The 14,897-nt window shown below is 32.6% G+C and overlaps 1 protein-coding gene across 1 annotated transcript in view; it reads right to left on the reverse strand.

The window, feature by feature from the left end:
- Positions 1-14,897, reverse strand: part of LOC134722967 (uncharacterized) — a 167,620-nt gene that overhangs the window by 19,662 nt on the left and 133,061 nt on the right. Inside the window, exons 79-82 of the mRNA XM_063586601.1 lie at positions 9,239-9,268; positions 5,765-5,794; positions 3,661-3,882; positions 1,431-1,619 (exon numbers count right to left, since the gene is read on the reverse strand). Of these exons, the coding sequence (XP_063442671.1) occupies positions 1,431-1,619; positions 3,661-3,882; positions 5,765-5,794; positions 9,239-9,268 (471 nt within the window). The remainder of the gene's footprint in view (positions 1-1,430; positions 1,620-3,660; positions 3,883-5,764; positions 5,795-9,238; positions 9,269-14,897) is intronic.

A 14,897-nucleotide genomic window follows, 5' to 3' on the forward strand; every position in this document is an offset into this window, starting at 1 on the left:
TGTGAGGTGTTGCTTAGATGTAAAAAACATAGGTTCTAGTCCCGATGAGGGAAGAAATCAGATTTATAAACATAGTTTGGACCAATTTCAGACGAAGTATATATAAATTATGGTTTAAGCTCTATATACAAATTCGTTGTCACATATTTAGACGTACTAGTATATGAAAATAATAATATAGATGTAACTGTATGATTTTGGAAAATTGTAATTCTTTACCACAGATAAATAAGCTATCTGAAAATAGATTTAGAAAGATGTGGTATGAGTGCCAATGAGACAACTCTCCACCCAAGTAACAATTTATAAAGTAAAACGATTATAGGTCAAGGTACGGTCTTCAACACGGAGCCTTGGCTCACACCAAACATCAGGCTATAAAGGCATCAACAAAATTACTAGTGTGAAACCATTCAAATCAATGCACTTCATAAACAGACGAAAACTACTGTACATCAGATTCCTAACTTAGGACAGGTGCAAACATGTGCAGCGGGATTGAAAAAGAGGGACAAAAATACCAGAGGGACAGCCAAACTCATAAATCGAAAATAAGCTAACAACGCCATGGCTAAAAATGAAAAAGACAAACAAACAAACAATAGTACACATGACACATCATATAAAACAAAAAAAATAAGCATAACGAACTCCACCCGTCGTGTTGTTCATGTTTTTACAAATCCGATAAATAGTATAATTCGGTCGGTCACATGCTTGAAAGGAAAGGGGATTGCTGTTTCGACGTAAAGAACATATCCGATATCATCTTTGAAACGGTTATTCAATAACGGACAACTGAGTCGTGGTGGCGTCCGTAAAATTGACGAAGGGATGATTTCAATTTCATCAATTGGAACGGTTGGTTTAATACTAATAGTTTGATTGTGAGCAGTAACCCTCTATCAAGAAAATCAAGATAGGAAATACAAGTTTTAATGGTACCAAAATGTATATCATCTTCTTTGTAGAACGCTGGATAAAGCTGACAATAAAGGCTTCATCCGACAAATGAAACCTATTTTTTCATAACCGTGTTGATCAAGTCGTCTAGAGCACTGTACACAGTGACAGAGGTATTGCCATGATGTTACAGAGCAGGGGTTTGCAGTTTTTTTTTTTATCGAAATTTGCAGATATTATACGAAGAATATACAAACTATGTTGTTTTCCCTGTTTACCCATACTTTAGCCAAATGGAGAATCTCTTTATAAAGATGTGATGAATGTATGGTAAAATATTCATCTTTAACGACTTATAATACAAAGTGGGAGTCCATAACATATTTGTGAGACAGGTGTGATGCCAGTATGATTCATTCGAAGCTTTTTCCTCGACCATATCAGGAGAACCTATTGTTCCTAATGATATAAAAGGTTTTGAGATTACATGCCACCATTGCTGTTATAACGATCAAGTTGATACCTACCTTCAGCAGCAATAATTCTAATCTCGGCAAAAGACAGAATTCCGTTTCCTTTTAAAAGTACTTCCACTTTCTTCCCGGTTAACGGATGGCTACATCTTAATGAAATTATTTCGCCGTTTTCTCCTGGTCCTTTGAAAGTTGCACATTCTTTCCCCCCAATCATTACTTGTATATTATTAAATCTTTCGCCTATTATAATAAATGAAAATCACAACAAATTATTTTAGGGTATATCATTTTCAAAATTTAATGTTATTCATAATAATACAAAAGTGGTGCTGTACGCATCAGGTTGCAGATAAAGGTGTTTTCAATAATTCAGTCCGTCCTGGTGTTTTATATTGTCTGTTCGACAATGTTTTACATAGTCTCTGTCTGACATGGTTTTACATAGTCTCGGTCTGTTATTTTTTTATATAGTTTCCGTTCGACATGGTTTGACACAGTTATGGACGGTTATGATATAAATATTTTGTCTCGGTCCGTTATGGTCCTGTTTTGGTAGTCTCGTTCTGTGATGTTTAATATATAGTCTTAAAAACAAATGCTTTCAAAACAATCATAGCGCTGTGAATAATCGTTCTTAAACATAAACTACCGTAAGTGTGGAATCTAAATTTTCTCGGCATGTGCATAGAGTTTGGATGTTGTTTTGGTAAATCCTATTTTGAATAGTGTTTAATAAATTAATTGTTCAATAGTTATGAAAATCGTTCTTGTAATGATCAAATTAGTGTAACGACCTTTTCACTTGATTCTACTTGTTCTTACGCGGTACAGCGAAAAATGCGTCTTATGCGTCGAAACATTTACGATTTTTCATCAACGCTGTGTTTTTTGTAGGAAGTAACACCACTTCTTATCATCTATAATATTAAAATTACGAGGTCCAATTTGTCAGCCGTCATCGGGTAAAAACGACAAATCAAAGAATTCAACTTTATATATAACTAATATAGGGCAATGGTGTATATTTAAAATTACACCACTCCAAACCCTTTTGTTTTCCACATAATTAATATTGCCAATAATTAACAAGTTCCAGGTCGAGTCCGATACCGATACCAATAGTATATTCACCTGGCTGTTACCTATTAACTTAATGTACGTTCCGCATTTGACAGGCGCACCACCAAAAGATGTATTAGGCAAACGGGTCATAATCACAGGGTTGACACTCCTAAATTCAATCATTGTCAAATTGTTCCCTATTGTAGTATTTTAATGAGTAAGACTTTCTAAGATAACAATATGAATACTAAAAATCTGGACTTAAAATAAAGCGTATAGGTACAGTTTTCAATTTGTTAGCGGGCATGACGTAAACAGCGAATACAAGAATTCAACTTTATTTATAATGCTGTTGATTTAAAAATACTCCATTCCAGGACCTTTTGTTTTCAAAAAAAAATAATAAATACCAATAATTCACAAGTTCCAGGTCGACGGGTTCAAACAGAAATATCTTGAAAGCAGAGAGAAAACTGTGTATCTTATAATCGGTATGACTTTATCAGATGATAATACCAATACTAAAATAAGGCTTACGCATTGTTATTTACTTTAATTCAGTCATGGACCCGCGATATCACGGGTGTGTTCTAGTGTTATTAAATAGGCCATTCTGTCTAATCCCAAAACAGATATACACGGGCTTCATGCAGTCGCTTTCAATCAATTTTTGTCTTCTCAATTGTATAAATAGACAAAGCCTTAGCCCCCTTTTTATTATGTTTTGGAATATATAATTATATTGATCTAGTAATCGCCCGGTTTACTTGCCTTAATTTATCTACCTGCTTGTTTCTATCTTGTTATGAACTATAGTTTTTTGTTAATTTAAGGGAACAAAAATTTGATTTAAAAGGGTTGAAAGTGTTATGTTTTTTTATTCAATTATTATCTTTAGATTTTTTTCTTGTCGCGAAAACATTTTGTTTGTTTGTTTGTTTGAAAAACTTTAGATTTGATAAAATAGCAACACTCTTAATCCAAAAATTGTCTTCGTTCTTCTATTTGATCAAAATATTTTGGAAATAAGAATATTTTTTTAGCATTTGTTCATCAATCTACTTTATTGACTCTTTTTAACTGACCACAACAACTGCTCTATTGAGTTTTAATAACCTCAACAATCTACCCGGTTTAATAGTTTTGAACACGTATGACGTTTTTGCTGACTACCAACATTTGCATTATAATTTTAGACACTTATGAGGTTTTTACTGACCACAACAATCTACTCTGTTGATGAATACCACTCCTTTGATTTTCTCTTCCTTTGGCAACTGTATAGTCCAATATGGATTTTGTTCCCGCTTAGTTTCAACTATGGTGTCAGTATTTCCATCCACGCCATTAAAATCCCCATATCGGACATGTTTAGCCCATGAGCTTTGTTTTGCTCCTAGACCAAGTGCCAAGTCTTCGCCCAATAACAAATCGTCATCTGCTGTTAAAAGACATATAATACACATGTCATTTATATAAATACATTAAAGCTCTATCTAAATCCACGATTGTTTCCATATCTTCGCCATACGAATACATAGGAGTAATTTCCAGTAGATTGGTTTTTGATTTTTGATGTTTTAACGCCACTTTTAAGCTCCGTATTTAGGCTATTTCATGGCGGTCAGTTTTTATTGGAGGAGGGAGCTGGAGTGCCCGGGGAAAACCACTGACCTTCGATAGGAAAAACTGACAATCCTAGACAACGAAGATTGAAGCCCAGAGAGGGATTCGAACTCACAACCTCAGTGTTGACTGGCTAGTGATTACAGTAGTAACTACTTATACCACTCTGCCATCGAGCCCCCTCTAATATCCATTAAAAACTATTTTGAGACTATCAAGCTCTAGTATATGAACTATTCATGCCTTGACACCCTCACACTTCACAAAAGCTAAACCAACACTAGCTATAAACGTCTTCAATATCTAAGCCAACAGTAGCCATAAGTGTCCTATATGAAGTATGGGACTGCAATTTACGCCTCTAGTTAAAGTAATTTAAAAATAAAATTAACTATCTCTGTTAACGTAGTCAACGCCAACTGGAACAACCTGAAATTTATAAATATTTTTTTCCTTTATATGAATGCTTATGTCTTAAACAGAAATAGGAAATCATTTAAATCTACATACCTTATTAAAATACTTATTCAAACACTAAGTAAGATGTATTATCAGTCGAAACTGTGCGAGACAAACATGATTTAGTGCAAAACGACGGTAGAGATAGTTACCATAGGTACCAGGATTATAATCTATAATTCAAAAGGGCATGACAGACAGGAAATGTTTCTAAATGAATAAAATCACTATACGGTCTACACAAATGCTTTGTAAACTAGAAGTGTAAAAGCGACACGAATGGCCCCGTCCAAAAAAGTCGCAAAATCTGCTATTTCAATATAAACACATGTAGACACAAACATGATAGAAGTCTCACACATCAAAAATCAGTTCAAAACCTTAAAGCGTATTGAAAAAAATCTGTAAAACTGTTATTTTTAATAATTTATCAAAGTCCAAAGCCCGTAATTTCAGCAACAACTGGCGGAGCGGAACAAAACTTAGACTGGACTTGTAACTCATCATGGTTAACTCACATACCAAATATCAGCCCAATGTCTGAAGGCGTTTTGAAAAAACGTCCATACAACTGTGTGATTTTCAACAATTTCGCAAAGTTCAAAGCCTGTAATTCCGGCCAAAATTATTGGAACGAAACGAACCTAAACTTGATCTGTAACTCATTATGGTTAACTCACATATAACTGTGATTTTCAACAATTTCTCAAAGTTCAAAGCCCGTTATTTCGGCAAAAATAAGTGGAGCGGAACGAAACTTAAACTTGCTCTGTAAATCAATATGGTTAACTTGCATACCAAAAATCAGCCAAATATCTGAAGGCCTTTAGAAAAAAAAAGTCCTTAAAAATTTATTGTTGTGGGATGACGGAATGACAGAATTACGAAATTACAAAATTACGAAATTTCGGACAAGGGTTAAATCATATGGCACCGACGAAATCGTTGCAGGGCCATAAAATGTTTATATAAATTCTTTGTTACAAAGAGTTTACATAGCTATAATTAAACAAATATATGTTTAAAAACCAATATCTCAACATTATTGTTACTTAAAAATGTCCCCTTTGCTTTACTTTTCATCTACTGTAGTACTTAGAAAGATTTTGTGAACTAGAGGAATCAATTTTAAAATGATCGAATGCACTTTTTATTCGTCAAAAGAGACATATCGTTCATATTTTGACTACATTAACATGATAGAATTCATTTTAAATATTGTATAAATAAACGCTTACCAGACCTCTTTGCTCTCTTTAACTCTTGCACTGAAAGTAACAAAAATATGTATTATTTCCAAAATGTTTAAAGCCTTGAACAGGATTGATAAACAGACTTTCAGTACCGTTCTCCTAAATTCAGTTGTGCATGTTGTTACGTGTTTTAGAGATAAATCACAAGCTCATAGTTCAAAAAGCGCCCCTTTCAAAATTTCTCAAAATTGATATAAGTCCAAATGGGCTTTGCTCATTGTTGAAAACCGTACGGTGACCTATAGGTGTTAATGTCTGTGTCATTTTGGTCTCTTGTGGACATTTGTCTCATTGGCAATCATACCACATCTTCTTTTTTATATTACCGGTGAAACATAAGGATAATTTGGAAACTTAATATACACACACCTTATGATCTTGGATCGAGAAATCATACTATTGTTCTATTGTTGTAGTGTTACATCGCTATTCCAGGTTGTCTCCTCAAATCACGCTTATAGCCGCAACATTCTAAGAAACTTATCAAATCCGCAAAAAAATGCCTTAGTCATGTATTGGCAAGATTTTGATGAGTTTTGCTATTTGGAAAAAAGTACAATACATGTCAAATGACATACTAATCTATTTTCGTACTACAAAGTAATCAGTCGATTAAAAATCGAACTACGTGAAACCAGTTATTTGTTTCGCAATACTAACGAGGCTTGTGGATAGGTACATTATTGATAGCCTTGAAAACAGTTATAATGTATTCTCAATCTGGTGGTAGTTGTTGATAGATGTAAGATAATAAGGGTAATTGTAGAACCTTCAACAATGTGAAAAACTAATAGAGGTGGCTAACGCCAAGTCATGTTGCATTGTAAATTGCATAGGTTGTGTTACAATAAGTTCTTTTTTACCCGAGCCTTTTTAAACTGTGCATATCATATAAGCATTGTCTGACGAATCGTGAAGTAGTAATCCTGCTATTCTTCTAATCGTGTATGCAATCAATACTGCTACCAGCTTCAGTACGTTGTACTACATTGTCTTCTTTGTATTTCCAAAAACAACTTTCTTATTTCTCGTTTTGATTTTCTTTTCAATTCTTTTTACGTATAAGCATCCCTATTTCCCCCTGATACCCTATCGTTTTTTTTATGCTCTGTTGTATTTTTTCAATATCGGCCCCGAAAGAAGACTGGAGAATAGAAATATGGTCACGCTCTGTTTTATTTTGATCGGCAGTAAAAATCCTTGCCAATGTAGGGCGTCAACTTTTTATTATACAAAGGAAAAGGTCAAAATACATATAGACCTTCTACTTTCTTGAGTATCCTAAATCTAAAGTTTACTGGAATTAATTACTTTATTGTATGCATGGCTTATAAAAATATGAGATTCTGAGTGACAGAACATCACCAAAATATATGAAATTGAAATATCAAGATGCCTCTTATTTTTGCCGTTCAGAAAGTTCTGTGTGAATTCTGCTTCATATGAGTACAAAAATGGCAGTTAGTAGCAGTGCACAATAAGTATCGACTCTCTGCAATATAAGTCTTCATAAATCAACATTGCAGTATTTGTTGTCGGAATAAGTCTCGTTATTTTTCTTTCTTCTACTTTTCTTATTGTATAAAACAGGCTCTTTGATTATGTAGTCGATAATTCCATAACATCATGGACGATAATGGTATCAGACTTAGAAAAGGTTTTGATAATATTGTAAACCGTCACAAAATGATTGACAATAGTAGAATCAGTCTTACAAAAGGTTTTAATACTATTGTAAACTGTCTCAAAATCATGACCAATAGTGGTATCAGACTCAAAAATGGTTTTAATACTATTGCAAACTGTTACAAAATGATGGACAATGGTAGTATCAGACTCAGAAAAGGTTTTAATACTATTGTAAACTGTCACAAAATGATGGACACTAGTGGTATCAGACTTAGAAAAGGTTTTAATACTATCGTTAACTATCACAAAATCATGACCAATAGTGGTATCAGACTCAAAAATGGTTTTAATACTATTGTAAATTGTTACAAAATGATTGACAATGGTAGTATCAGACTCAGAAAAGGTTTTAATACTATTGTAAACTTTCACAAAATGATGGACAATAGTCGCATCAGACTTAGAAAAGGTTTTAATACTATTGTAAACTGTTACAAAATCATGGACAATAGTCGCATCAGACTTAGAAAGGGTTTTAATATTATTGTTAACTGTCAACGATCATGGACAAAAGTGGTATCAGACTAAGACAAGGTTTTAATACTATTGTAAAACTGTCAACAAATCATGAACAATAGAGGTTTGAGACTTGAAAAAGTTTTTAATACTATTGCAAACTGTCAAAAAATCATGGACAATAGTGGTATCAGACTTGGGAAAGGTTTTAATACTATTGTAAACCGGTAAAAAATCATGAACATTAATGATATCATACTCAGAAAAGGTTTTGACACTGTTCTAAAACCGTCAACAAATCATGAACACTACTGGTATCAGACTTAGAAAAGGTTTTAATACTATTGTAAACTGTCCAAATATCATGAACAATAGTGGAATAAGATTTCGAAAAGATTTTAATACTTTTGCAAAACTTTCAAAAAATCATGAACAATAGTAGTATTAGATTTAAAAAAGGTTTGAATATTATTGTTAAACTGTCAAAATATCATGGAGAATATTGGTATCAGTCTAAGAAAAGGTTTTAATACTATAATTGTAAAACCGTCAACATATCATGCAGAATAGTGGTATCAGTCTAAGAAAAGGTTTTAATACTATAATTGTAAAACCGTCAACATATCATGGAGAATAGTGGTATCAGTCTAAGAAAAGGTTTTAATACTATAATTGTAAAACCGTCAACATATCATGGAGAATAGTGGTATCAGTCTAAGAAAAGGTTTTAATACTATAATTGTAAAACCGTCAACATATCATGGAGAATAGTGGTATCAGTCTAAGAAAAGGTTTTAATACTATAATTGTAAAACCTTCAACATATCATGGAGAATAGTGGTATCAGTCTAAGAAAAGGTTTTAATACTACTGTGAATTCATTTATTTTCGAGGGTATCAATTTTCGTGGATTGCTGAAAACTTGCATATTCGTGGATATTTGATTTTGTGGTTTGGCCAATCTCTGTATACAAAGCCTATTGAAAATATGATATTTGTTGAACATATGAATTCGTGGTTCACCTGTACCCACGAAGCCAACGAAAATTAGTATCCAACGAATTATAATGAATCCACAGTATTGTAAAACCGTCAACAAATCATGGAGAATAGTGGTATCAGACTTAGAAAGGGTTTTGATACTATTGTTAAACCGTCAACAAATATGGACAATAGTATCACATTCAGAAAAGGTTTTTTAATACTATTGTTAAACTATCAAGCTTGTAATTGAAGGTTTTCAGGTAGATGTATTTACGGGAAGAAACAATGAAGGTATAACTATTCAAAGTAAAATGTTTTATATGTACATACCATTACGCTTTGTTCTTCTTATCTCTTTCCCTAAAATACATAATAAAATTATTATAGCCATTGACTATGTTCTATATACATTTGGGTTTCAAATATTTTTGTTTAAGCGATCGAGATGAATTTTTAATCCAGGAAAGCGCTTCGACGAACGAAGTGTTATTTTTATATATCACTAGATATCAATGAAACAGTTTTTAAATGTGTTAAAAAAAATTGTAAAATTTCTCCTCAAGGAATTTGGGTCATTAAAGACAAGTTTGGCCAAGAAAATAAAATGTGAGACAACTATTACAAATTTGCACGTGCGTCTCTTAAAGTGCCTCCTCAGTGGATAGACCTGTTACAATGTTAGTTTCAAAATAATGTTTTGTTGCGTTTTAAATGAAGATAATGATAAGAAAACAACACATGCAAGGAACACCACGGTCTTGTATCCATTTTTGGATTATGTATTTTGCATAGCTTACAAGTGTGGACGAAGATACATTTTGAAGATAGGAGAAGAACACATAACAGGTTCATTTTTTTCATGATGTGATTTTTTTTATATGGAAGATGGTATCTGCTTACTATTTGTTTGGTTCTATTTACTTTACTTTGTGAAGGATCACTATGATCATATCTAATGTCGAAATTGTTTCTCAGATAAGAAGACATTTAATTGTTTTAATTGCATAGCTTATAAGGTTGCTGAAATGCTGGAGCAATTTCATCTACAATATACAACAAAATGCACCAGTACGGTAGTACCCTTCTCATTAGTTGAAATCTGTTTACTAGTATCTACACAATTATTAGATTTAATTCTACACAATATTAATACAGTTATTAATTAAGATTTTTTTTTATTTCATAAGCTCTACAATGTTAACATATGGTTTTTGATATTCAATACTTTTCTTATTAGTCGTATATATATTTGAAAAAAAAGAACAATTATATTATATATTACTTTAAAGATATCATTTGTCACAAGAAAGTAACATGATTTGATCTGCGAAAAAAAGTTGAAAATATATTTTTAAGATATGACTTTAGCAAAAGAGATGAACTGAACAATAAATAATGCAGACTTTGTTGATGTGTCACAATGAGGTTTGCAATGAGAAAATATGTTGTTGGTGTCTGTATGTTGTTAATTTTTTTTATTGAGAGTGGTAATTGACGTAAACTGTAGCTTATCAATATTTGTATTCAGTTGTATTACATATAAGTTAATCATGTGTGCGATACATATATATTTTGACCTAGTTAAGAAATCTACCTGAATAATATCATTAACATGTATAATACAAAGGGAGTGTAATTCTCTAAATCATTCGAATAAAAAGGTGGACCATGAAATATTTCTATAATACTCATTTCTGCTGTATAAGACTGTTGATTTATAAAACAATAATATTTTCATTTTGAATGGAAATACTATATTTTAACATTTAAAATCAAAGTCGTAAATAGTTATCAAAGGTACCAGGCTAACGATTTAATACGCCAGGCGCGCATATTGTCTACATATGACTCATCAGTGACACTCAGATAAAAAAAGGTATAAAGCCAAACAAATACAAAGTTGAAGAGCATTTAGGACCCAGAATTCCAAAAAAGGTTGTGCTAGATATGGCTAAAGTAATCTATTCCTGGGTTAAGAAAATCTTTAGTTTTTTGAAAATTCAAGGTTTTGTAAAAGGAAATATATGACCATATAGTTGATACTCATTTCAACATCGAAGTGCTGATTACTGCGCTTGTGATACCCTCGGGGACGACCCATCCACCAGCAGTAGCATCGATCCAGTGGTGTAGATAGTTATCAAATGTTCCAGGATCATAATTTGATACGCCAGATGCATGTTTCGTCTACATAAGGCCCATCAGTGACACTCAGATCAAAATAGTTATAAAGCCAAACAAGTACAATTTTGAAGAGCATTGAAGACCCAAATTTCCCAAAAGTTGTGACAAATACGGCTAAGTTTATTCTTCTGTTTAGAAAATCCTTAGGTTTTCAAAAAAATCAAAGTTTTGTGGCAGGAAATTTATAAAAATGACCATATTATTATTTATTTTCTTTTATTACATCTTTTGACATCGGACTCGGACTTATCTTGAACTGAGTTTTAATGTGCGTATTGTTATGCGTTTATTTTTCTGCATTGGATAAAGGAATAGGGGGAGGGTTGAGATCTCATAAACATGTTTAACCCCGCCGCAATTTTGCGCCTGTTCCAAGTCAGGAGCCTCTGGCCTTTGGTAGTCTTGTATGATTTTTAATTTTAGTTTCTTGTGTATAATACGGAGTTTAGTATCACACCATTATCACTCTACTAGTATACATATTTTTTATGGGCCAGCTGAAGAAAACCTACGGGTGCCGGAATTTTCGCTACATTGAAGACCCATTGGTGGCCTTCGGCTGTATGCTCTATAGTCGGGTTGTTGTCGCTTTGACACATTCACCATTTCCTTTTTCAATTTTATATCATTGATATTCATGTCAACACCGAAGTACTGACTACTGGGCTGGTGATATCCGCAGGGACGAAACGTCCACCAGCAGTGGCATCGACCCAGTGGTGTAAATAGTTATTCAAGGTATAATACAAAATATGAAACATATATTTTAGATAAGAAAATAGCAGAAGAGTAAATTTGGTGATCGAAATATATATACAATGTATATTATATATAGAATCCTCGATAAATGATTTTATCGAGTTTGCGCGAAACTATTACATAGCCATGACAGCCCTTACCAGCCTTTAAGGTTAAGGTTGGAGGCTTCAATTTAGCCAACATTGTTTCTAGCTGGCTGATATTATATTTACACCATGTTGTGTTAGAGTCCATACGTTATCTGAAAAAAATAGTGTTGAAATTTCTCTTGGCATGCAAGGGGTATATTGAAAATGACCAGTTTTGATGTATCCTTAAATTCAGTCGAAAATAGAATGGTGGTCCTTCATTTCTATATTCTTTTAGTTTTAAGAGGGATTTTTCTTTATCGTTAAAAATAACGCTCACAGAACATTTTATACCAGTTACGTACGCCAAATACATTTCGGTCCTCCACATAAATATCATAATAACTAAAAAATTGGTTGAGAATTGAATAAAACACAGCACGGAGAGGTCAATTCTAATCCAATTAATTTATATCAAATTAATCCAGTTATCAGTAACCAAACACACCGATCACTACAAGGTCATTATACCTGACCCACACTTTAATTCTGAACGGGTGAATTCCTTAAGCTATTGAATGTAAATTAAGTTTCTTTTCGTTAATATTACAATATGATAGTCTGTCTGAGTAGGTTAAAAAGTAACAAGAATGTGTACAATGATGCCCCACTCGTACTGTAAATTAGTATGTTCAATAGAACGTTAAATTGGAGTCAAAACTCTAACTTGGCATTACGATTAGAAATATCATATCATAGGGAACATGTGTACTTAGTTTCAAGTTGATTGGACTTCAACTTCATCAAACTCTACATTGACCAAAAACTTTAACTAGTAGCAGAACAGACGGACGAACGCACAGACAAGAAAACATAATGCCCATCTATTATCGTATGTAAGGCATCCCAAATAATTTTCTTTTAAGGACGTCTCGATTTTTGTAGATGTATTGTTGGTCTTCTCGATCTTTTTACGTTTCAATGTTTATATCTGGATAAGGTCCGTTTGAATTTGCTTACTTCCTTATTACAAAAGTACCAATCTTGAGCATATACCAACCATTAAAAAAAATTGAATTGGAAGTCCAGGAATTTATTCGCATAGCAACATTTTAACCCAAATTTACACCAATTTTCTGTAGTCTGCTGTACTCGCCGTTTTCTATTTAAGGAGGGAAATGATGACACTAAATCATTAAATGGAACTTTTATGTTTATTTCAACTTATTTCAATTTTATTATTTACCAAAACCTTTCCCCGTGACATCGTAATTGCTAAATAAGCATGTTACATATTTCCGTGGAAGGGACTGGGCCAATTGACGTTCCTATTTCACAAGAAAATTAAAAGTATGGTATTCGTAAAATGGATAGTATTGGAAAATGCTTGGCAATGAAGTAATTTTATCCTTTGATTTTGCCATCTGATTAGGGCCTTTCCGTTTTGAATTTTCCTTGGAGCTCAGTATTTTTGTGATTTTACTTTTGAAATCAAGACTAAAAACTTTTTCCGGACAATTGAACTAAAGGGAACTGATCAATTTGATGACATGTTCAACATAAGTAGAATACAAGACGTTTTGACACCAGATAGTCTTTCTTTTTTTATTCTTTATACATACATGAAATGTATATAAAAATGTCACTATTTAGCAGTTTTTCCACATTTTTTTTCAAAAATCAGCTGATTTGCAAGGACTCCTATGAAACACCAATTTCTAAATTGCAACCTGCACAAGGGACATGTTTGTATATGTTCATTACAAGGAAATACCTAATGTGGATTTTTGTGTTCTCAGAATGAGAAACACCATCATTTAAATGCCACTCTCAGATAAATCTATGCACTAATTACTACTTGTAAAAATGACTTAGTATCATCATGATCATGTTACATTGAAAAACTGAAATTGTGTAATAACTATGCATTTTAAATGCATATATCAAACAAAAATATAAAAGATTAATGCATATTAGTTTGAAGAAAGATGAGTAACTAGTAGCATAAGATATGTGATTTCATATTGAAAAGAACATGGATAAGGAAGATATGTACCTAGTGTCTTTTTGTTGTTGGGATGTACAAGTACCCGGTCAAGTCCACATGTATTTTTCATCTGATGAGTTGAGCCTTTTTCAACTGATTTATATAGTTCGTTTTATGTTTTACTGTTAAACGACTGTCCCAGGTTAGGTTCCCGCTAGTATGTTTACCCCGCAACATTCTGTATGTATGTGCCTGTCCCAAGTCAGGAGCATGTAATTAGGTGGATGTCGTTTCATTATGTGTAACATATTTGTGTTTCGTTCATTTTCACGTTAAAAAGGTCTATGACTTTATACCCATTTTCTGCAGCACTGTCGTAATACTTAACATTTCATGTTTGGTAAAAAGTAGATTTTGTTCTTATACAAGACAAGCTGACAAGAAAGTGTGTGCTTATGTGCTACAAGTAAACAATGTTTTTACCAAAAGCACCAACTTAAGTATTCATTTTGCTGACTTTAGAATTTTATTTGCAAGGAGGTAAGGTGTACAGCTTTAAAAGCATGAAATAATTGGCATTTATTAACACATGTACAGTAAAAAAAATCACATTACTAGAGATAACCGAGTATTAAAAAAAGAATATTTTATGATATAGTTTAAGATGTGTAATATTTTTAGAGAATGACATGATCGATTCTATACCATTCACTTGTTGTCAACGAAATCTTCTGAAAAAAGTCCTTATACTTTTGGTAAACTCTAAAATTCTTTTGTAAAGAACAAAATCCCTTGTCACCATCTTTTTTTTAATGTTGTGATTCGCTCTTATATATAACAATAAATTTGATTTTAACGAAAGCAATCATTGTTTTAGTGCAAATTTTATTAAACAGGATGTTCGAAATGACAAACTTGTTATGACTCCAATCGTCAGAATAGATCATGGTTTGCAATGTTGCTCATGATTGGGAAGAATTGTTTAAAGGTG

This window comes from Mytilus trossulus, chromosome 6, assembly GCF_036588685.1.
Source record: "Mytilus trossulus isolate FHL-02 chromosome 6, PNRI_Mtr1.1.1.hap1, whole genome shotgun sequence".
Taxonomy (NCBI): domain Eukaryota; kingdom Metazoa; phylum Mollusca; class Bivalvia; order Mytilida; family Mytilidae; genus Mytilus; species Mytilus trossulus.